General features: G+C 36.4%; 1 protein-coding gene across 1 annotated transcript in view; it reads left to right on the top strand.

The window, feature by feature from the left end:
• ME1 (malic enzyme 1) overlaps window positions 1–25,665 on the top strand; it is a 175,329-nt gene that overhangs the window by 26,543 nt on the left and 123,121 nt on the right. Inside the window, exon 3 of the mRNA XM_040643704.1 lies at window positions 2,592–2,741. Coding sequence (XP_040499638.1) covers window positions 2,592–2,741 — 150 coding nt within the window. The remainder of the gene's footprint in view (window positions 1–2,591; window positions 2,742–25,665) is intronic.

The raw sequence follows: 25,665 nt of genomic DNA, 5'->3' as shown, positions 1-25,665 counted from the left end.
CCTCCCTTTGGAACTAAGACTTCAAGGCCAGTAGAGCATCAGTTCATGGGGACAGGAAGCAGTTTTGCTAGTGGGTCACTGGGGGTCATAGTGAGTGGTGCCACTTCCATTTCCATCCCTTGGTTCTTTGACCCGTGAATCCGGGCTAGTGGACAAATAGCACCATATAGTGGACACTGATTCAGAGCACACACGGCATCCTGGAGAACCTTGCCTCAGCGTTGCAGGTTGCCATCTACCTGGTGCTGTAACCGTCTTCAGAAGGCCATTCTGGCATGCTGTCAAGCCAGCTGCCTCAGGATGGTGGGAAACATGGTGAATTCCATGAATACGGGCCCATTGCCACACTTGGTTTACTCTCGTTGGAAGCGCATTCTTTGATTAAAAGCAGTATTGTGTGGAACACTGTAATGGTGTTTAAGGCATTCTGTAAATCCTTGGATTGTAGTTTTGGCAGAAGTATTGTGTGCAGGGGAAGTAAATCTGTATCCAGAGTAAGTTCTATCCCAGTAGGAACCAACACCACCCCTTCCATGACGGAAGCAGTCCAGTGTGGCATCACTCCCTGGAATGGTGCTGTATCAGGTGTTCAGCATGGGTCTCTTCTTGCAGAGGGGGCATTTGGCAGTGTCTGTAGCCAGGTGGGCTTTGGTGAGTGGAAGTGCGTGTTGCTGAGCCCATGGATAACCTCCATCCCTGCTGTGGCCACTTCATGAACCCACGAGTGATGATGACAGGGGCAGCTGGGGAAGAGGCTGACCCGTTTGCCTAATGTTTATGTTTGCTGCTTCTTAAACTCCTTTATAATCCCTTTCATTTGTTCCCTAAGTCTTTCCTTCAGACTTTGTTGTTTTTACTTTATATTCTTTTCCTGGGCCATTTACCTCTACCTCGTAAGAGCTGATCACATTCATGTTTTTACCACAGACTATTCCTCAAATATTTTTTGAGCATCAACTGTCAGGTGCTCTTTGAGACATTGGGATTATAGACCTTGATCTCTGCCCTCATAGAATTTAGGTAAATTATTTTTAAAAATTATTAAATACTAAATAGTAAAATAATAAAATACTATGCTGGAAATTGACAGGTGCTGATGGAAAAAAAGTAGGGTAAGAGGGGCTGAGGGTTGCAAGGGTCAGTTTGTGTTGTTACATTGTTACATCAATCGGGATAGACTTCACTGAGAAGGTGATTCATGAGCGAATAATCAAAGGCAGTGAGGTAATTAACCAGGGGGAAATCTGAGGAACAGTGTCCTTCAGCCGGTATGTCCAAGGGTCAGCAGAGACCTGTTTCTGGAGCAGAATGAGCTGGGGGAAAATGGTAGGTTGGGAGGGGAAGTTAGCGAGGTAGTAGAGGACAGATTATGAATGGCTTTGAAGACCACTAAAGGACTTTGGTGTTATTCTGGGTGAGATGGGAGCCATTTAAGGTTTTGAACAGAAGATCAACACGATCTGACCTGTATTTCAAGAAGACTGCAATGTTGAGAATAGAATGTAGGCTGGAAGAATATTTAGGAGACTATCACATTAATCCAGGTCAGAGATTAGACCCAGGATGGTAGCAATGAAGGCGTTTAGATTTTGGGTGTATGTTAAAGGTAACGCCTACCTAATTTCCTAATATATTAGGTATGGGTGTTAGAGAGCTTTCAGAGAAGAGGAGGAAGCAACAAAGAAACAGGAAAGGAGTGACCAGTGAGGCAGGAGGAAAACCAAGAAAAATATGATGGCTCAGAAGACAAGTAAAAAGAAAGTATTGAGCTCTAAGGAAGGGCACCTGTGTCAGATGTTTTGACAGGTAAAATACGATGAGGTCTGAGAATTGATCATTGATTTAGCAATGATGATTTCCACATTACTAAATCAGTTTTAGCATGCCTGAAAGTCATCATCTTCCCAAATGTTACAGGGTTTCATATAACCCATCTATTTGCCAAACATTAGAATCCTTGTATCTCTAACTCCAAATGCTGTGCATTTTCAACTATTCCAGGAAAGGTAAATCAACTTTAAAAGGCTGGTAAGACTTTTGCAAGACTGTTTTAAGTTGTACTGAGCAGTTTGGGTTTTATTCTATGAATTATTGAAGGTTACAGGTAACATGATAAGGTTGATGTTTAGAAAGAGAACTCTGGGTTAGAAATGCCTCTAGAAAGAAAAAGGCCATTTGATACAAACAGTAAGTCTCTTGAGCTTGCCTGCCTTAGTAATTTTTAGGGTTGGTGCGAAACTCCTTATTTTCTACTTGTCATTTCCCTTGGTTATTCCGTACTACGAGCTACAGGATGAAGTCTATTTACTTAATGTTTAAATTATATCTATAGTGGTATTTTCATTTTAAAATAGAAATAAAATCTTTCCAGATATTAAACAAAACTGTGCTGTGTCAGCGATGATTTTAACGTTTGAATGACAATCACTCAGGTTTATGGTTCTTCATTCTTTGAGGTGTTTAAGAATATTTCTAAAGTCTTTTTTGATCTGTGTTTTCTATGTGATGTAAAAAATGTTGAAAAATGTATTTCTAAGCAGCTGTTTCGTGACTTGTTGGAATCTAGATCTCATTATGTCCAATTTCCACAGGTATCTTCTCTTAATGGATCTTCAAGACAGAAACGAAAAGCTCTTTTACAGTGTGCTAATGTCTGACATTGAGAAATTCATGCCTATTGTTTATACCCCCACTGTGGGTCTGGCTTGCCAGCAATATAGTTTAGCATTTCGGAAGCCAAGGTATGTAAACATTCATTTTAAATACCCTCGTGTATTTATTTATTTTTTTAGTTTTTGCAATAATTTAAAAAAATTGTTGAATGGAATTTAAGTTTGGAAAAACCTTAATCAAATTTCATTTAAATCAGATATAAATACATGTAAACACTAAAAAATATAATATTTTCTTTCTATATTTAAGATCATGGAAAAGTATTATAAACCTATTTAGGTTTTCTTTTATAGACAATAAGTGAACTTGTTTTTTGTTTGGAAAGAAAGTAATTGATCATAATTAAGCTTGTCTTTGAGATCTTAATTAACATTATTATGTGTACATTTTAGAAGTTAAAGTAAGGATTCCAAATTTTTCTGAAAATGAATATATTTTCTAAATTAAGAGTTGGCATTAAAGTAGCTCTTTTGTTGATTTTCCTTAAGTGAAATAATAGTAGTCTTGAAAGATGTGTAAAATATAGGGTACAGTTTCTCTAAATCCATAGCTTTACTTCATTAATTACATTACTTTAAATACTTGTGAAACAGGGAACAATTGAAATAAATATTAATACTTTTCATAGCGACAACAACAAAAGCTCAAGTTGAATACATTTATGTTACTTATAATTCTGAATTTAAACATAAAAAAGAAATGTTTATAAGTTTATACCACAAATATAAAAGCCAATTAAAAGTAGTAGCATTGAAAAGAGTATTTCAAAGGTAATATCTGAAAGTTAGATTGAATATGTGGATTTCCCATAGATATACTGATGTAGTGGCAATATTCAGGACATCTGTGCCACATTAGTCTTGGTATAAACAGAAGAATTAGCCACATCATCTCTTGTATAAAGAAAATAATTAGATAAATATCTGTAGATGGTCTCTTAACTTCTATTAATAGCACATATCAATATTACATTTATAAAACAGTTTTATTAATAGTGAATAAATATTTTATTCATAGAGCAAGAGTTAGAATTTAGCTGGTAATTATATTGTGAAGATAATTTTTGGGGGGCATAGAAGTATATGTATTTGTCAATCATATAAACAATACATGTTCATTATTGAAAAAATGAGAAAATATGACTATACAGAAGGGAGAAGTGCTTTAGAAATACCTGATGTCACCATACCAGAAAACCTGTAAATACACACGAATACATACTGTTTCCGTATACGAGCTCTTCCTTGCCTGTCTCCTCGAGTGACGTCATGAACATTTCTCCATGTTCCTATAAAGTATATTTCTACATAAAGAATCTTGGTAAAAGCATGAGTGTATAACACTTGGCTGTTTTAAAATGTATTGTAAACATCTTTTTTGAGGTTCTAACTTTTTGTGCAATCCTGAGAAATGCTAACAGCTGTAAGAGATGTAGAAGAGTGGGGCTCAAAGTATTTGGGTTGAAGTTGACAGGAAAGTCTCAATAGCAATAATTGTTTTTTGAGCATTTACTATGTACTAGACGATTTTTTAAGGGCTTAAGATATATTGGTATACATGTAAAATCTAAGAGCAGAAGAGATAGGGAAATAAAAAATAAGTGAATTGTCTAGCATATTAGAAGGTAATAAGTGTTAGAAAGAAAAACTAGAGCAGGAAAGGAGGGGGATTTGGAGAGTCAGTTGGGGAGGGGGCAGTTGCAATTTTAAATAAAGTGGGCAGTATATTGCAAAATGATATTGCAGGGGTGAGGGCATGGTCATGTGGCATGGTCATGTAAACACAAAAGGAACTGTGTGCCAGGCAGGAGGCCTAATCAGTGCCAAGGCCCTAAGGGGGAACATGCCTGGGGACGAGGAGGAGCATAGAGGCCGGTGCGCTGGCCATGTGAGAGAGGGGAGAGAAGTAGGGGAGGTCATCGATGGAAGACAAATGAGAGGGTACAGAACCTGGAGTTTTTGTAGGCCAGAGAACATTGGCTTTGACTATTAGTTAAACAGATGGAAGAATCAGATAGCCTGGTTAGCAGGTTAGTGCAGTAAACCCAGTGAGAGAGGAAGGTGTTTCAGATGAGGGCAGCATTGGAATTAAGGGTCATGGAATTAGTCTGGATAGATAAAATCACGAGGATTTCCTGTTGGATTGGAGGCTCCCTGGAGCAGTGGTTGGAAGTACGGGCTCTGGAATAGATTGCCTGACCTCTACGTGGTTTCGCTACTTGTCTTAGTCTTTCATAAATTATGGACCCTTTAGATGCTTCAGTTTCCTGTGTAACACGGGGATTAAACGACAGCTCACCATCCTTTATCTACATTTTTGAAATTTAAATTAGAAAGCCCAAAATATCAAAAAAAATTCTCATTTGGGATAAAACCTGATCTGTCTGAACCCATTGGGTGGAACTGAATTTACATATGGGTATTTATAGTATTTATCTGACTCAGTGTCCTCTGTTCTTCTTTAGAAGTATTAATGTATTTGATGACGTGGGGATTTGTCAAAAACAAATGCATCGATAGATGAAGGAAGAGGAAGACGGAGAGGTGGGGGGTGGTAGCACAACATTTGCAGCACAAGGCTCACAGGTGCTGAGTAGAGGGGCACATACGCATCTTACTCGTTCAGCTTTTCCACAGTATTTGAAATTTACTGACAGAAAAGGTAAAGTTCCTAAAACCATTTCTATACGATCTCTTTTTGGCAGTTTTTTTGTCATGTTGATTTTTAATGTGGGTATCTTGCTGAACTTCTGATGATTTTGAAGTTCTTTAATGAAATAATTCTCCTAGCTTCTCCCATGACTATAAAAAAGGGAACCTATTTGAAGATGTGTTATGTGGCTTATATATATTTAGACATTGTATTTAATTGGAGAGAAAATTGCGATTGTGTTTGAATTGTGATGGGTCTTTCAGACCTTAGTTAGCTTGTAGACTATGTTTTAATACCAAAATTGAGAAATGTCTATGAAATCTTTCCTGCTGCAACAGCAAGTATTCTAAGACATTCAGAAAATGGACAGGAGGATTATACCTCTTGTTACATTTACTATGTGTATTTGGTGTTAGCAATTAGGATCATAATCAGTGAAAGTTAGGGGATAATAGTCCAAGTACTGAGGTTAATACCATTGCAAAGAAGTATATCTTTTGATCTCATACTTTTTAATATATCTTCGTGATATTGATGTAGGCTGGCTGGGTCCAAGGACCCAGAGGGAGGTTCCCACAGGACCCGCCAAGAGGGTCCTTAACTTCATGCAGGATAAAAATCAAACTGGAGCCAAGAGGAGGTGAGAACAGAGTCTATCACAGAGAAAGCGTAGATACTGACAGAACGTTTGGGAGATTGAGAGAGGAAGGAAGAGTGAGTCTTGTCTTTGCTTGGAGCCTGGGATTTTTATTGAGGATGGTGGTCTGGTGCACATGTTTCTTGATAATCCAGGAGCAAAGAATAGGGTTTAGTTGTTCTCCCTAAGTCACCTGTGCCCTGCAGCCAGGGGTCTTGTGGAGTCAGTGTCTTAGAAAATGTTCATGATGACCCTGCCCACCAACTCCTTCGATGTTATCTGTTGTGCTCAAAGACTCCAAAAAATCATTAAATTCTTGACCTTTACGAGTGGGACGTCTAGTGTGTGTGTGTGTGTGTGTGTGTGTGTGTGTGTGTAAGTGGGGATGCGGTATAGGTCTCAGCAAGAGTGGAAGCAGGAAAAAGAGTGAATAAAGCAATTTTTCATGGGGTTCTTCTAGTTTCCCTGTCTCAGTATGATACTTTTCTATAGCTAGATATTTATTTTTCATTTTGAATATGTCATTAAAATCTGACTAGGTATCCAAAAATAAATTCTTATATGGCTTCCAGCATTTTTTTCCTAAGGTTTGATGCTGGAGTATCCATTTATTGGTCTTGTGTGGAATTTCTTTTTTCTTTGCCATAGATACTTTGGGTTTTTCAAGTTGTTGAGGATAATGACTTTTAAGACTGTCAAGTTTGTTTGGGTTGTCTTGTTCCCATGTACCCATAACGTTTTAATTCTTGCAGCACTTCCAGCATTTGGTAGTGCAATACGCTTATGTCAGCACACCTAACTGTGGCTAATTTGTAGATAGAGGTGTGATTTTTGGAGCCAGAGACGATTCTTTTTGTATTTTTGCAGAATGCTGAGCTTACTGTGTTACTTAAATTACTTGTATTCTGTAAAACTTTTTTTAAAGAAAAAATTTGTGCAAATTGATAATGCAGGTATACGTAAAGGACAACTAAAGCAGATTTATGTAATTTCTTTGGAAATATTTCTACCTGTTATATTTTACACTGCATTTTCCAAGCAACGTCTTTCTCTTATAAGCTCTTATTAGCTACATATTGTTTTACCATGCCTTTGGCAGTTAATCATGTTGCTATTTTTGGTATTTCTAATGTTCTATCAAAGTACTCTTGGTCTGTTTTTATTTTACTTTTTTATTCATTATTATTTTATTGAGGTATAATTGACATATACTAGTTTCAGGTGCGCAACAAGATGATTCGGTATTTGCATATCGTGAAATGATCACCACAATAAGTCTAGGTAATATCCGTCACCATACATGGTTACAAGAAATTTTTTTTCTTGTGATGAGAACTTTTAAGATCTCTCTTAGCAACTTTCAAATGTACATTTTTATTATATGCAGCAGTATTTGTTATATGCAGTATTAACTGTATCACCATGCTGTGCGTTATATCCTCATGACTTACTTATGTTATAAACGGAAAGTTGTACCTTTTGAACGTCTTCACACATTTCACCTACTTCCCACCCCCATGTTTGGCAATCATAATCTGCTCTGTGAGCTCAGTTTTTTGTTTTTTCTCCCTTGGTCTCATTGGCATTTTACTCTTTATTTAGTGCCAACTAGATTATAAGCATCTAGAGAAAAGGGATCATATTTTAAAATTATTCCTATATTTCCCATGCTTTTAAATTTGGTGCCTGGTTAGTGCTGAATTAATTATCTGCTACCTCATAGAAAGAGTAACAATGTTACTCTATTCATCCACTCACATTAAAAAAACCATAAACTACTGGTATGTTCTTTATTTCTCATATTTAAACATATTATTCTAGAAGGCAAATTTTCATAAATAATTGATCTGAAAGAAATTGGACTCACACCAAGAAATCAGGCTATGGGGAAGTAAAATTTCTATTATAAATAGAAAATATAACCTTAAACTCATTATCCTTCCAACTACCCATCTTTATTGAGTAGATCAGTAGTATGACTTTGGCAAAAAGAATGAGCACAGTTTGATGACGGTTTTTTAAAAAAGGCATTTCCAAAGTTTGATCTAATTAGTACTATTAATTGGTTTGCCAGAAGTTAAGGTGAAAAAAGCATTCAGTGCTAAAATTAATTGAAGAAAAGTTGAATTAACTGAAATTAAACAGGATTCTTTACTATAAGATTTCTTAGAATAATACCTGTCTTGCAAGTTTTTGGAGGGTGGCATTAGATTTAATATAGATAATATACTTTGCATAATTCTTGGCACAAAATAGGTGTTCCCAAGTAGTAGCTTTTACAACTGGTATTATTATAACTGCCAGGTTTCTTGATGACCAAAGGGATGGTGGTATCATTCATCCGGTTTCAGAATAATGGAATATGTTTGTAAGGGAGACAGAAAGTTCTTTTTCAGGATGTGTTGAGGGTTGTTTTTTGTTTTTCATTTTTTTTTTTTTAGATTTTATTTATTTATTTGAGAGAGAGTGAGCATGAGCAGGGGGGTGGGGCAGAGGGAGAGGGAGAAACAGACTCCCCTCCCCACTGAGCAGGGAGCCCCATGCAGGGCTCAGCTTGATTGCAGGACCCTGAGATCATAACCTGAGCCAAAGGCAAATGCTTAACCAACTGAGCCACCCAGGAACCCCAAGACATGTTAAGTTTTAAATGTCTGTGTGACTTCCAATTTGGGGAGTCCGGTAGGCAATTAAATGTATGGACCTGGAACTTAGTAGATAACATATTTAAAGCTCCTTATATTTAAACTCACACATTACATATGCTACATAAATGGTACCTGTTTTGATTTTGACAGTGCCTAAGATTATCAACAAGACTAATGGTCAGAGAGTCAGTCAATAAGATCTTCTGTTTTTTATTTTATTTTTTTCCAGTAAATTCTTAAAGAAATGAATAAAAGGAAATGTTGAGATGAACCAAAACAAAATACTAAAATAGTTTTTCTACGCTTATAGTTTGTTTGTATACATATTTCCTTCAGAATTCCAAAACGGTCTTAGCATGTTTGTTACTTAAATTGTGATGACTGATTTTATTACCCCAAGTACAATTTTGTATGAGGATGAATACTTAGTGATATAGAAACAGTCATAACCATACCATGATTAGGCAATGATGAGAAATGGAGATTGTCGGGGCACCTGGCTCAGTCAGTAGAGCATCTGACTCTTGATCTCAAGGTCATGAGTTCAAGCCCCACGTTGGGTGTAGAGATTACTTAAAAAATAAATAAGTAAAGGGTACCTGGGTGGCTCATTCAGTTAAGCACCTGACTCTTGATTTCAGGGTTGTGAGTTCAAGCTGCATGGTGGGTTCCACACTGGGCCTGGAGCCTACTTAATAAATAAATAAATAAATAAATAAATAAATAAATAAATAAATAAGCAACTGATTGGGGGGGAGAAATAGGGATTATTTACTCTATGGAAATACAGTTTCTGCACATGTGCCAAAAGTTCAGCAAGTTTTGTGGTCTTACAGGGCAAGAATATTGCTTTTGATATTTGGTCTGTGAAACAGCAGTAAGAATAGCAGCTTAAAAGGTATCAATATAGGGGTGCCTGGGTGGCTCAGTCGTTAAGCATCTGCCTTTGGCTCAGGGCGTGATCCCGGGGTCCTGGGATCCAGCCTCACATCAGGCTCATATGCTAGGAGTCTGCTTCTTCCTCTCCCACTCCCCCTGCTTGTGTTCCCTCTCTCGCTGGCTGTCTCTATCTCTCTCGAATAAATAAATAAAAATCTTTAAAAAAAAAAAAGTATCAGTATAAAAAGAAACCTTCCCAAGGCTAAACACTCTTTTAACCTAATAGTATTCTCATTATATAGTGCAGATTAGAACTATAATAACTATTATTGAACAGTTTAGAGTGGACACTTTCGTATTGTTCTTGTTTTTCAATTTTCTCATGTTAAATCTACCTGGTTTTAAACATAATCTATTTTTATGATGCACGATACAGGTATATGTTGGGAATTTCACTTTACTGAGCTATAGTACTTCAATATCTCAGCAATTAATTATAAATAGAGTTTAAGTTGCTTATGGAAAAGAGACATGGGTTCACAGACAGTTTTAATAGCTGCAAAGGAAATGTTGAACCCTTGAAGTAAGGCTGTGACGCCTTTCAGTAGTTTAATACTATCTAGTTGTTACCAGACCGTTGTGATGTAAAGAGTTAAGAGATCTAGCTCCCAGAGGTTAATGGCCATCTCCTGCCCTCCTCCAGCGCCTCACTCTCAGTGCTACAGGGACTTCTGGGAAGGAGTGAGAGCAGGTCCTAGCCTTCTGAGTAGTCCTGGATAGCACAGCCGCCTAGGTGGACCAGGACCGTTCTTGATTGGATTTGGCTTTCTTTAATTAAACCACTTTGGACCCTTTAGAAATATTTAGGAGACTTTTGAGAACCAGGGAATATTTTTGGCTTTAAGCTCTGGTTTAGTTTGTAATTTTTATTTTTTACTGTATTAGAATTTTCTATATCTCTAGAAACTCAAATAGTTGATGTTTAAAAGTAATTTTTAATGCCTCTAGAAAAGTGATCATTTTAATGTTAGATGTTAATAAAGTGTTCACTATTTACCTACACTAATAAGCCTTGAACTAGTAATTCAGGTTGACTTCTTTTTTCTGAGCAGACTAAATGCCGTATTTATGAAAATGTCTATGTGACTTGTGCTAACTAGGAGTGAGGTAGAATATCCTGTCTCTTAGCTCTGGAAATTCAGTGTGTGCCCAGAAGTAGTTTAAAATTCCAAACTTTCTTTCCGAAGTATTGCCATAATTAGGAAAAATTTGGAGAATGGAAAGAATGTAGGCACGATTCAAACATTAAATCTTCATATCAAGATCTAAAGATTGCGTGTATGCATAGACACATAAATCTCCTTAGCAAGGCAGTGAAACTTATCTTTTACTGTAAAACCCTTAAAAGTGTAAAGTAACAGTTCGTCAAGTCTCTGTATTCACGTAGAGACATTAAGTGTGGAAAACTTGAATGGAAATGTAAGTTTAGGATCCAAAAATAACTCGGCTACCATCCGTGTGGTACATCCAGGCGTTTTGATTTACATTTATGCACAGCATACAGAGAATTAAGAACAATTGCCAAGTTTTATCTCCAGTAGTGTTTATGAAAACATGTTAATTAGGGCATCGTTATGTATTTTTAAGAGGGGTTGTAAATCCCCATTTTTATTACTAAGAGTAGTTTTTTGTGTTTTGTTTTTTTCAAATGGAGACAGTAGTTCTTCACCGCACATACCCAGATTCTGGGATATCGTCTTTAGTTGTGGATGCCATACGTTTCAGGGTCGTTGGCAAACAGAGAAGAGTGACCAAAGCAGTGGCAGTTGTTGAAAACTTGCTATATGAGAAAGGATTGGAGCAAATAGAAGTAGCCTAAAAGACTTGAAAGGGATATAGCTAAGTCTTCAATTATTTGAAAGATTTTCATGTGGGAAAAAGAAGTATAAACTTGCGTGGGATAGCCTTCAAGTGCAGAGCTGAAACCAGAGGGTGGACTTTATTACAGGGGGTATACATTTCATTTCAATGTAAAGGAAGATTTTCTGATAATTGAACTCTCTGACGTTGGAACAGACTTCCTTACTCTCCCTCATGAGAAATACTCACATGGTTTGGAGACTCCGTTAGTGATATACGTTATAAATGAAATGCTTGCACTGAGTGTGATTGTTAACTAGCTGAATTCTAAGGTCACTTTGAACTGGAATATTCGGTGAATGTGTACAAGGGCAGCCTAGAGATGAATAAGTCCAGGTATTCGGAACATCTCACAGCTAACTCACACCTCGTTTCAAATAACCCTGCTTTCTAATTCAGAAAGCTTTTTAGTGACAACTTTAATCACAATCTTAGGAATTATTAAAAATAATATATTTTCAAATAAAAAAGATTTTAAACACATTTAAAGTGGTTTGATGACACATCTCATCAAAATTCCTCCTCCCTCTCCCAAACACACAAACTACATGTCAGTTTACACAGCTGTATCCTGGCTACAATGTTTTGGTTTCAACATTTCTCCAGTTTTAATGGATAAAAAGTTTAATGTTGACATTTTCTTAGTTGAAGTAATTACATCCTTCTGATCTAATCTTTTCTGTAGTTTTTTTCAGACTATTTGTTTTTCTGTATATTCTTTTAAACTCTTGTATTTTTATTTATTTTTTAAACTTGGTTGCAGTTTAGCTAGTAGAGACATTATTAGGAAGAATTTTCTTTAAGGCGATGTTTCTACTTGCCCTGCTGGCTCCTTCTGCCCAAATCAGTAGTTGAAGAGAAATCGCCCAGTTAGAGTTTGCTTGTATTACCCTTTCCAAAATTTCCTGTGTGCCTCTAAGTTATGCTTCTGAAATTTGAAGATTTGTTTTCATCAGTTTTCTTAACAAAATAATCTATAATTATCATCTAAGAATTCGTTTATATACCTTTAAAAATGTTGGCTATTGTATGCCTAGGTAATTTCGTAGTATAAAATAAAAGTATTTAGGGGCGCCTGGGTGGTGCAGTCAGCTAAGAATACAACACTTGGTTTTGGCTCAGGTCGTGATCTCAGGGTTGTGAGATCCAGCCCCACATCTGGCTTCGTGCTCAATGCGGAGTCTGCTTGGGATTCTCTCTCCCTTTTCCTCTGCCCCTTACATTCGTGCTCTCTTTCTCTCTCTCAAATAAATCAATCTTTAAAAAAATGTATATAAGTGTTTAAAGGCATAATTGAAATCATAAAATAGTATATATACTATTTTATATCCACAGTAGTAAAATTTATGAAATATTTGGTAGAATTCCAAATTATTTAAGTATCTATGAAAGTTATTGAATTTTACTTTTTTTTTAAGCAAAGAAATTTCTCATTTACCAATATAAGTCCTAGTCTTAATATGATTGTCTCATGGCTGAATGAATGACATTCATAATAATTTGGAGGCTATCATATTTTACAAAAATAATGTTACCTTGTGAAGTAAAACATTTTCACTATGAAATGAGGTAATTTATTTTAAAAGCTGAAAATGTTGTAAGTATATTATTTCCCTCATGGAAGAAGTTAATTTTTATTGATAATGTGCCAAATAAATGCCATCTGTCTGTTGAAATCAGTGTTACCTTAGGATTCTTTCCAGTATTTTCTACCATGGAAAGTACTTTGGATTTTAACTATCAGAACAACATCTTTTAATTTCTACTTAATTGGTATGCTCATACTAATTTTAAAGTTTTTAGCATACCTAAAATTATTTTTATGTACATTTTCATTTCATGTTTATTTGACAACAATGGTTGAGTAGTGGTATATAGAGGTAGTCATTAACGTCTGGTAATTGCTGATTTTTTCAGTCCACTCATTTCGTAACTGAAAACAATCATTCCAAGGAAACTCAGTGATTACCCCCGTTGTAAGTACCAGAGCTGGGACTTAAATTTATGTTTTCTACCATTTAGACGTCTGTATTAGAGCTCTCCAGAGGAAGCGGATCAGTTGTGTGTATGTGTGTGAATGTGTGTGTGTAGAGATTTATGTAAAGAATTGGCTCACACAATTGTGGGGGCTGGCAAGTCCAAAACCTGCAGGGTAGGCTGACAGGCTGGAGCCCCAGGGAAGAGTCGATGCTGCAGTCAAATCCAAAAGTAGTCTGCTGGAAGAATGCCCTCTTCCTTGGGAGGAGTCAGCCTTTTTTCTGATAAAGCCTTCAACTGATAGGGTGAGGCCTGTCCACGTTATGGAGGGTAATCTGCTTTACTCAAAGTCTACTGACTTAATTGTTAATCTCACTTAAAAATTACCTTCATACGGGGTGCCTGGGTGGCTTGGTTGGTTAGGCATCTGCCTTTAGCTTGGGTTGTGATCTCAGGGTCCTGGGATCGAGCCTCTCAGGGTCCTGGGATTGAGCCCCGCGTCAGGCTTCTGGGAGGAGTCTGCTTGTCCCTCTCTCCCTGCCCCCACTCATGTTCTGTCTCTGTGTCTCTCTCTCTCTCAAATAAATGTTTAAAAAAAATTACCTTCATACATACACACACACGCACACACACACACACACACACACACACAAATTACCTTCACAGAAGTATCTAGAGTAGTGTTTGACCAGATATCTGGATACCATGCTTAAAACTGACACAGAAGATTAACGATCACATCCCTCCCAGACCAATGTTGGGTCTTTTTATCTCAGATTGATTATGTTTTTATACCTTGGGTCTGAGCTGTTCAGAGAAGCTGCACTCTTATCATGTAGTTTCTTAGACTTTTCCTCATTGACTAATGTATGTTGTGATTTTCAAAAGCTAAAATTATGTATTATGTTTGTTAATTCAGATTATTCTCCCAAATACTGTAGTGTTTACATGCAAAGAATTACATATCTTGCTTTCTAGAAGAGTTTAATCCTGATAGATATTTCATATGAATGTTGTTGAAATATGGTTTTTCTTTAAAAAGTTTCTACCACTAATTTCTTTAATGACAGTAATTTAAAATTTAAACCTCATTTTGGAAATTGCCAGATAACATTGTTGATCACTCAGTTCTTCCAAAAGATTCTTGCTACGTTTTCTTCCCCAACTCTGCCACCTTTTCAAAATCTTTTTGCTGATACTCTGTGCTTGTTATTTCTTCTCTCCTTCCTTTCTTTGACAGAAATGTAGTGAGTGTGCACTGCATGCCAGACGCTTTACTAATGGGAGGACAGGTAAATAAAAGACATATTTCCTGCCTTTGTGAAACGTACAGGTAATATTCAAGTGAACAAAGAAATGCCTGCGCACAGCTTGTGTTAAGGGTACGAACAGAAGGCGGTGATAGAGAGTAACAGGGAATTTCCTTTCATGGTGTATTCAGGAATGTGTCTGCAGAGACAGTATGTAAGCTGACACCTGGAGGGTAAGGAGTTGGCTTGTGAAAACCAGGGGGAAACAAGCGTTTGAGGCTGAGGAAGTAGCATATTCAAAAGGTCCGAAAGTGAAGAGGGTGGTTGGACATGAGGTTCGAATAGGGCAGGAGACCCGTGCAGGGCCTCATGGGGCATGGTAGAGTTCACGGTTACTCTTCATCCATTTGGGAAGCCATTGAAGTATTTGCAGCAGAGGAATGATAGCATTCTGTTAAAGTTTTAAAAGATTATCCTGGCTGCTGTGTGGATAAATGGTTAGAAATGAGGGGCTAGAATGGAAATAGGAAGACCAGTAAGAAGACTGTTGTGATACTGGCTCTCCTTCCATCAGTCCTCATCGCTTTGAACGGACTTGATCCTCTTCGGACATGGAGCCCCTAGTCCTGCAGTGATGGCTGTAAGTAGGTGAGGTGATGTCCATATATAACACATAACGTGCTTAACGGACCCTAAAAATATCAGCAGGAGATAAGAAGATCTGCCGTACATAAGAATTTCTCAAGGGTGCGGGCTTAGTACAGTTTAGTTTATTTACTACCCAAGTCAGTACTCTTAGGATCTTGTCCTTTGTCCACTGTCCGCTGCATAAATCCCTCCTGAACCAACCCTTTTCTTTTTCCTCAAGGAAGAATAATTAGTATTTTATGCTGCCATAAAATACTATTCATTTCATTTCTGTGCACCTATTTTTTAAATTAAAATATTATTAATGTGGGGGTGGAGCTCTGTAACTCTGCCTGCGCGGTTCAGTCTCTGCTGGCCCTTCTACTCCACGGAGTTTAACTCCAGCTGTGTTCTTGCCTCATCTCACGCTTGCAGTTCTAAGAATGTAAACACTCTGCAGCTTTCCCCCCCTTATCTCATATATTCTTTCCCATGTCCCCTATGAATTCATTGGCTTAACATTTTATTTCCATGATCTAAACCTAACACATTTCCTCTCTTTCATACGTTTCCTTCTTCATCTGTACAGCTAAGTACGGTGATCCATTCCGCCCACTAAAATGTCAGCGCGCTCTAACGTTCCTTCTTGGCCCTGTTACTCCTTAGCTTAACATCCCAGTCCCTGGGTTTCTTAACACTGTAAGTTGCAACACCACCCAGTCAGTCACCTAATCCAGACACCTTGGAGATGGTCAGGAGTTTTCCCCTCCTTGCCCTTTCTAAGACTTGCCAGTTTTACCCAGTTATCCGCTGAATCTCTCTCATCCATTCAGTCCTGTTGCCACTCTCTTAGACTGGCCCTTCTCATTTCAAAAGAGTGAGTTTTCAAAAAGAGATGTCTAAGTATATCACTTCCTGACTAAACTCATTGAATGACTCCCCATTTTCAGCAGCATAAAATCCAGGCTCCTTAGCATGGCTTTCAAGGGTTTTTGTGATCTGGCTCCTTTGCTTACCTCTCTGTCTTCATCGTTACCCCTTTCCTGCTCTTCACACAGCTCCCACCTCGAGTCAAGTATCTCTCAAGCCCCTGGGTGGGTGCTTTCACACTGACATATAGCAACTGACTCTCTTCTCTTTATCTGTCTCGTGACCATTTTTTTCTTAAGGGTAGCAACTATACCCTTTACTTCTATTCCAGAACCTAGTAGAACTTAGCACGGTCTTTGTTGAGTGCATAAATGGGCAAGAGAGTGAATAAATATATCCAGCCTATAGTATGGTTTGGACCTGAAGAAGCTTGGTGTAAATCTCTTTATTGCTTCTTATTAACTGTGTGATCTTGGGTCTGTATCATAAACTCCCTAATCTGTAGTTTCCTCATTTGTAAAATGAATATTGTGATTATATTTAAATAAGATCTTTTTAAAACCTATTTTGACAGGAAGTGTATAACAGAAATTAAATACTGATTTATCTGAAGTTCAGATGTGCCTACAGTTCTCAAGTATCTTTTGAGGCAAAAATTTCTAAGTATTGAAACTTAGTTTAACACTGACTACAGTAGCTATAATTGGAATATAACTAGTTATGTTATAAAATGTATTTAGATAAATGTAAGAATAGAAAAGTATGGGTATCATGTGAATCATCAACCCAAATTAATTTTAGGATCAGAAGATTTCAAAAAAACTATATGCAAATACAAGCTATGTATTATAAATAATGAAGATATTTCTAAGACACTAGCAAATAAAGACTTATAAAAAAATTACCAAGAAATGTTTTTATGAGTATTCAGAGCACAAAGGAAGTTTGTATGTTATTCAGCCTCGTGATTAGTATATTACATTAGGTATGCCCAAAGAAATACAAATATTTCTGAAAACAGATGGAAAGTGTTAAGTCTAAGCAATAATTGAAAGTATATAAAATTTCTCAAGGAAGTCCTCACCCAGAAAAAATCTATTTAATATTGGGGAGTTCTATTTTTTAAACTTAAGGTGAGCTCACTTAATTTTTCCAGTAAGATGCATGAGATACTGATGTCACATACTTCTTTTTGCAAAGATTATTTCTCTACCAAATTTAGCTTCTAATTCATTATTTTGCAGTTATAAGACATTCCTAACATGTGACTGTTTTAAGTCTTGGATGTGGCAATGTGGTTTCTTTTTCTTTTATTACTCTCCATTATTTCTCATGTAGCAAATAGAGCACAAAGTTCACTAAATAGTGTGAAATGTTGTACTAATAAAATTCATTTTATTAGTAACATAAGTAAGGAAGTAACTTGAATACGGTGTTTATATTAAAGTATGTAATTCACTAATATGAGCAATACCAGAGTATATATATAGAACAGCTTTCTTCTTTTATTTGGAATGAGATACATTCCCCTAAAAATAAAAAAATACAAAACAATCTCAGAGGACAATCTTTTTCACTCCTTACCCAGAGAAAACTACCAGTGACTATGGTGGGAAGAATTCTTGTGGTTGGAAAACAGATGAATAAGTTGTTGGAAGTTTTAAGCTACTTAAAAGAATCTCTCTCTTTTTTTTTTTTTAAAGATTTTATTTATGTATTTGAGAGAGAGAGAGATAGTGACAGAGAGCACAAGTGGGGAGGGGAGGGAGGAGCAGACTCCCTGCTGAGCAGGAAGCACAACGTGGGGCTCGATCCCAGGACCCTGGGATCATGACCTGAGCCAAAGGCAGACGCTTAACAACTGAGCCACCCAGATGACCCCCTCCCCAAGAAACTTTTTATATGAAGGATTTCCGTTGTCCAGGTGGCAGTTAGCTGAGTTTGTATAAAACCTTCCCCCTACTTGTATGTCCCCAATCAGTAGATAAATAATTACCAGGTAGAGAATATACTTCCTGGTTTGATATTTTAATAATACAGCAAACTATTCCCAGTGAAGTATATTTTTGATTTATTCAACCTGATTTGAAGGCATAAAACTTAACATTATATTCTGTTTTTATTAGGGTCCATATGAGAAAGAAATGCCAAATAGAGAGGCTTCTTCTATATCTTTTTAGTGAAACTTCTGATGGAAACAATGTCTAATATATTGTTCAATGTCTTTATATAAAGACCATTTGATAAATTCCTCTTAAAATTGAAGAAATGCTTTTTTCCCCTTCCCAGATTCTGTGTTATACTTCCTTTAATTAGACTTGAGAACTAATTCACCCTTGGGCTTTGGCTATATTTTGCACTCAATTGCAGTAGGTTTTTTTAGACCATTTTCTTTTTCCTGTCTCCCCTCCCCCTCATTATATTCTCTTTAATGAGTATGTCTTGCAAACCCAGGTTTTAGACTGTCATTAGCCCCCAGGTTCCTCCAAGGCTAAGTGAAAAGCCCATGTCCTCTATTAAACATTTTCTTTTAAAGGGCATCTTATTAGGATTTCACATCTTCTGTCTCCTCCAGGGTGGGTGGTTTCCTGCAGCTCAGAGAAAACAGACTAAAGCTCGCCAGTCTTCTGGCTCTCTCTGCTCACTGTGACTTTTCTACAAGGAGTTCATGGTTTTCCTGAATCTATAACTTGTGTTGGTTACTGCCTCAAACCTTTGTTAACTTAGTGAAAACATTGATCAATTTGTTGTTTCTGTTTTCTGATAGTTTAAAATGAAAAACAAAAGACCAGAAATGAAAACCATCATTCTAGCCCTTGTTTTAATGTGTTCTAAGCACCAGTCCCTTTGTTTTCCCAGCTATGAACGTGTAACATAGTTAATTAGCAAGGTCTTGAGAGAGCCTGATGGCTGAGATCCCAAAGGTTTCCTACATTTTCCTTTAGAATAATTCTTCATCAACCTTTTGCCTCTCCCTTTTAAACTAATTTGTTATATATTTGGGAGCTTAAAAGATTAAATTCTTTTGATGACCAGTATCCTGCCAAATAGTATAAATTTTAAAATTCTAATAACAATACTCTCATGCTTGAGAGTAACTGTGGTAATTTCCCCAATGCCAAAGGATTTTCTTTCCTTTTCTGAAGAGGCATGCTTGATAGAAACTTAATTTTTTGGGGCGCCTGGGTGGCACAGCGGTTAAGCGTCTGCCTTCGGCTCAGGGCGTGATCCCGGCGTTCTGGGATCGAGCCCCACATCAGGCTCCTCCGCTATGAGCCTGCTTCTTCCTCTCCCACTCCCCCTGCTTGTGTTCCCTCTCTCGCTGGCTGTCTCTCTCTCTGTCGAATAAATAAATAAAAAAATCTTAAAAAAAAAAAAAAAAAGAAACTTAATTTTTTTCTTGATACTTGAGATCATATTATAAATGGGCCAGTATAGAACTACACCATTGGGAGGGTTCTGCCGCTATTCACAATGTATGGGAAACACAAATCCTTAATAAGAACAATCTAGAAACAGTAAAAAATGACTTTCAAAATTCATACGTTTCATCTTAAAAACAGTGAAAACTCTATTTCTTGGATTCTCAATCATTGCTAATCCCTATCGAAGTACATTTTCTTGGTTTGCCACTCAACTGATTTAAGAATTTTGCTCAATTCTGTGACTGGTCATATTCAGGAATAAATGTTACTTAACATTGAACTTTTAGGGAACTAAGGTGGAATCTCTGTCAACATCAGTGAAAATTCAGTAGCATTGAATTAGTGTGCGTCAGTGATCATCTTACTATTTTGCTCGCAAACCTCTTAGAATTTTGAAAAATTTTACCCTTGCCCTTCTAAATTTGACGTCTAAAAACTTACATCATTACTTTGAATAGTTGCAAGGAGTGTAGTTTCTAGCATATCTCGATTATTGACATATAAAAATAAAACTTATTTTTCATTTAAATATATCCAAAGAAATACAGTCTCATATATTCCATTATCTATTTAAAATATATAAAAACAAATGCTTTTTTAACAGAAATATTATAATATTCATTTATCTTCTTGGATTTATATTTTCATTCCACTCCTATTGATGATAATATCCTTATCTAATACATTTTAATGCTTGAAAGTCTTTTATTGATCAAGCATTATACTTCTGTGCAACAAAACTGTGTGTATGAAGTGACATTAATGTTTTTATTCTCTGTAATTAAGGTTCAAAGTTTGAAAATTTGTTAAGATTATTACTGGCATACAGGTGATCTAACAGTAGATATGTATATTCAATTTTGGTTATTAACATAGAAACAGTTTTGTTGGAAATATATCATTTAATGAAATGGGGATTTTTTTCCCCTCTTGATTTGTGTATATCTAGTCATATGTTAGTTATGGGTAGAAGATGATTCCTCAGATTGGTTTTATTCCTATTTCTTATACTTACACATGTATGTGCTGGAAAACCTTATTCATAAAAATAAATAAATGGGACTGGAGAGCATTTTGTTATAGCAATATCACTTAATTTGTTGAACTCTTTCCAAATTATGTACCAAAAATCATATAGAGATATAACATGAGCACTTATTTTGAATGACTCACCAAATGACAACTCAATTACTTCCTCCTTCAAAAATATTGAAAACAAAGAATCAGAAACCACCTGAATTGCAAAATGCTTTGTTACCCAGTTGTTCAGAGTCACAATTATTTAAATTTCTGAGAAATATCCCAGAGACTTTACCAAGATTTATTATATATATTATGTATTATATATTACCAAATAGCCGCTAATATCTGTTACTTTTTACTTGTCAGCATTTTGAGTATATCATTCTATATACCTGATATACTCAGAAAGTGTTGGGAAAATTGAAACATTAATTTCAATACATCTTTTACAGTACAGACTTTTTATTTATCTTACGCATTTGTCACAACCTGGAAGTTGCAGATTTAGCTCATTCACATAGAGTTCTTGCCGTATACCATTATTGGCCTGAATAGTCCTTTTTTTATCAAGTCTTTCAGCCAAAGGCTTGCCAGTTCAAAGCATGTGGTAATATTTATTTTTTTGAATATTATAAAAAGCATTGAGAAATAATTTATAGATGGTTGATTAATGAAAGTCCTTATGTCAAGGTTAAAATTGTGCAGATAATTAAATTGACTTACCCATTTAAAAAATAAACTATAAAATAAGATCCTGGTATCTCATTCATTTATTATACAGCAATATAATATATACCTGAAATTATAAGTTTTTATGAAGTAAGGAGTGTGAAAGAAAGCATGATATTACTTGGGTAAGAATGTATGTATGCATGTATTAAATTCTGGTGTTGGGCTTTTAGAAATAATTAGGTAAGAAATATATGTAAATAATAAATAAACCCATTAATTTTGTCAGACATAATGATCAAACTTTCCAATGTTTAATGAAAGATAAGAATACATATTGCTAAAAGTGAATCGATTTGGTGGGTAATAATTTTACCCTTGGGACAAAGATGTAGATAATATCTATTTTATAAAATGCAATAATAGGATTGACTGTAATAGGTATAAATAGATTATAAATTTGATAACATTATATAATACCTTATTAAAAGATACCCGGGATATCCAGAAATATTTAGTAATTTGGGAAAGTATTCAGTGTATACTTAAAACAATCATTATCAATAACCATTTACTGCTTCCAGCTGTTTGAAGATTTATTTCTTTCTAGTAGACATTTCCTAACTATTGGGAGTAACTGAAAAGGTATGCTTCTCGTTAAATATACGAGGGGAAGAAAATGCACTTCCAGCGTGTGGTTCTTTTGCCTTTTGCTGGTGTCTTCCTCAAGACTGAGGCCAGCTCCCACTGATTCACTCTATGCCCTGTCTGAATTACAAGCCAAAATACCCTCATTCTAGGGCCACACTTTACTTGTAAGAGGATTATGTGAAAGACAGGGCAAGGGCAGCCTCATCAAATCTGATAAAATCCCCAAAGTTTTCCACCTTGGGACAGTGCATTTGGGTAAAATTCGGGATAGGTAATCTGATGTCTTTCTTTTATAAAATAGAAGATCTGGTGTAAAAGGGGAGAAAAAGTAGATAATCTGCGTGAGGGGATTAGTCTTTGGAGAACCATACCAGGTCATAGTAGATCAATTTTAGGAAACAGAGAAGTAGAAGGTAAATATCTGGAAGTTGATTCCCTTAAAACTATTCGTGTATTTGTACTCCTTGTACAAATACTTCTCAGCCACATCTGTCAGTCTTACAGCTTTCAGAGCAAGTGTTCTAGGAGACCAGAAATGGAGTTGCTAGTTTGTTTCCTTTCTCCTTCCTTCCCTCCTTCCTTCCTTCCTTCCTTCCTTCCTTCCTTCCTTCCTTCCTTCCTTCCTTCCTCCCTCCCTTCCTTCCTTCCTTCCTTCTTTCCTTCCTTTCTTCCTTCCAAGATTTTATTTATTTGAGAGAGAGAGAGAGAGTTGCTAGCTTCTTAAGAATTGGTTAGAAATTAGCACAGTGTCTTTTCTGCCATGTTCTGTTGGTCAGAGAAGAATCAAGGAGGGGACATAGACCCCACTTTTCTATGGGAGGAATGTCAGAGCATCTGCGGTCAACTTGAATCTGCCTCAGCTGCTATGTTCCAAACAATCTGTTAGGTCACTGTAGTAAAATCATGCATAAAACGGACCTGACAGTTTGTCTGATGAAGCATATGGTCTCGTGGAGGAGAGAAACCCTAAACAAGCAATTATAACACCGTGTGACAAGCACTGTGATAGGGGAGTACAAGGCACTAGGGTGTCTGAGGAGGGGTCCCTAACCCAGATAGAATGGGATTTGAGGCACAACTCCCAAAGGAAGTAAACCGAGAACTCTCTTATGTTGAGTTAATGCTGTTTAATTTTGTCCTTTAATTTTCTGGAAGTCTTACTGAGTGGTGATAATACAGCTTTGGCTTTTTGAAAGCATATTTCTCACTTAAAGGAAAGCAGTGACAGATTTCCAGTGATAGTATAAATTGGAATTTGTGGAAGGATGGTCTAAATCTGAGGGAAAATGGGCATTGGTTCTTGGTTCTTGGAGTAAGATTGGGGAGAACCAGTTTCTTAGGCCCCAGCAGTGGCAACCTCGCCTGGAAAATTCTTTGGAAAAGTGGCCTCATATTAAAGGAATTTACTTGAACTGTATTTGGCAGTATACCAAGTCTGCCCATGTGGCTTGTATTTTTCTGTTGATGAATTTTCTTTCTCTGAAAAGGAGAGAAAAAAAAAAAAAGACTACCTAGGGACAATGCCTATATACAGCAGTATTTTTCTTTTAGGTTAATAAAGACCTATCCTTGAAATTCTCAGCATATGCGTATAGGTCTCTCAGTTTTCTTTAATATTAAAAAGGAAATGAGACTAATCGGTTAAATGCTTTGATCACTAATTTTGGGTTTAGATAAAATAGTCTTCAGGAGTACTTCCAAAGAAAGTAAAGATTAGCAAAAAGAAAGGCTTCTGGATAAAGGCCCAGAGTTAAGGCTGTGGGATTTACTTTATTAGCTATTTGAAAGGAACCCCAAAACAAAGCTTCAGCTAAGAAGTTGCTGCTATCCAAGAATGCTGTTTATCAGAGAAATGAGAATGAAAGAATTAAACTTTAGTCCATTTATAGCAACAACAGTATGATTAATAGAGGTTGTTACATTAATGTAGAGATTCCCTAAAGATTTTGGACATGGGATCATGAGCTCAAGTGGGTAAATTTCATGTAAACCCTGGGGCAAATCTTAATGGTCTGAATAAAGTGTTATATGTGTAGAAGTAGTTGAATTCTCCCGTCTCCTTGTTTTCATTGCTGCTACTTGTAAAGCTTGTCCTCGATGCTTTGACTTCTTGCATGGAATCGGTGGCGTGACTGATGTGCAGGCCATCATCGAGTGTCTCTCTAATTTCCGTTCTTGGATCCCACTGCTAGAGTCAGTTTATACTGGCCTTGGATAGGACTCTCATTCCATAGACATCAAGTAACTGGAGGATTTTTTTTTTTTTTTGAAGGATTTTTTTTTCCCTTGCATTGCCAATAAATGTTTGATAGGATATATGTATTTTCCCTTAAAAGTGAGAAGAAAAGTGCTTTTTCCCCTTTACTTCTTTGCTATTATTTGTAATTTGGGAAGGATACTTGAGATACCAGCCTAGATGTGAGACTAGGTAATTATTCTATTCTGATAGAATTTGCTAATTCAGACAGGGTAAGTAAGATGGATGCTTAGCAGGTAATTGGTGACAATGCAGTTGTTTTTGTGTATAGGAGTTTACCATCCTATGGTCTTTTCTCCATGTTTCTCTGTCCTCATTTTAACTTCTCCTTCTTAGCTCTGGGTGTTTTTAATTTTCCTTATTATAATGTCATATTCAAAGAATTTTAGTCCGTCCAGCAGGTATTTCTGGTGTCTTTGTTACCGCTATCTCTACTACAAGGGAGTTTAGAAGAAGCAAGTGTCACCTAAGGGACTGAACACAAGGTAGGTTAGCGTGACTGGTTTTGTGCCTTGCAGGGTTAAATTGTAAAATTTGTTGTGCCTTTTCTGCTCATCATATAGTATCTTGGAATGATAGTAGGGCGGACTGAGAAAAACCTGGCTATATTAGCTACTTTATTTCCTTAACTTCCAATATCACAGAAAACCTTTAACACTTCTACAATCTTCCTAAACTTACCCCCTTGAATATTGAAGAGCTTCACAAATGCAAGCACGAATGACTTGTGTTTTATCTAAGTTTTTATTCTTTTTTTTAAGATTCGTTTATTTATTTGAGAGAGAGAGAGAGAGTGCACACAAGTGGGGGAAAGGACAGAGGAAGAGAGTATCTAAGCAGAGTCCACCTCAGGAGCCATGAGATCAGGACCTGAGATGAAACCAAGAGTTGAATGCATAACTGACTGAGCCACCCAGGCACCCCACCTAAGTTTTTATTCTTGACTGAGGTTTTAAAAATAATGCCTTTTACACTTTTTGTAATAATCCTATAAATATTTAAAAACTTACATTTTTCCTTTATGTCTCCTCTACTGCATCCTTTTAAAACTCATCCTTTAATGGTTTCCTTTTAAAACATTGAATTCTCTTTGCTGTTCTTTGAAGACCCTTTAAAAAATTACCTATGATCAGTTTAAATCTTACTGCACCAAAGTTGATTTGATTGAGAATATATAGGACTTTGATTGAATAACTGCCAAGCTTTGACCTGAGAAAGAGCATATTCCTTCTTCTAATGTAACTTAGAGTAAAATCCATCGTGTGTGCAGTACTGGGAATATGAACTCCAGCACCTGGGACATCTTGGGGCCCATCTTAGAAATCTCCCCACCACACTGATTTTCCCTCCTCAGGAGGATTAAGACTAGAAATAGAACTTTAAGCATTGTCTACAATAAAACAAATTCATAAGATTATCATTGCAGAGCAAAATCAACTAGTTACACCAAGTAAAATATCACTCATGTTAGTAATATTAGGATGTTATGTGATAATAAGAAAGAAAAACC

Source organism: Ursus maritimus, unplaced genomic scaffold (genome assembly GCF_017311325.1).
Source record: "Ursus maritimus isolate PB19 unplaced genomic scaffold, ASM1731132v1 scaffold_29, whole genome shotgun sequence".
NCBI lineage: Eukaryota > Metazoa > Chordata > Mammalia > Carnivora > Ursidae > Ursus > Ursus maritimus.
This window is presented reverse-complemented; position numbering and strand designations above follow the sequence as displayed.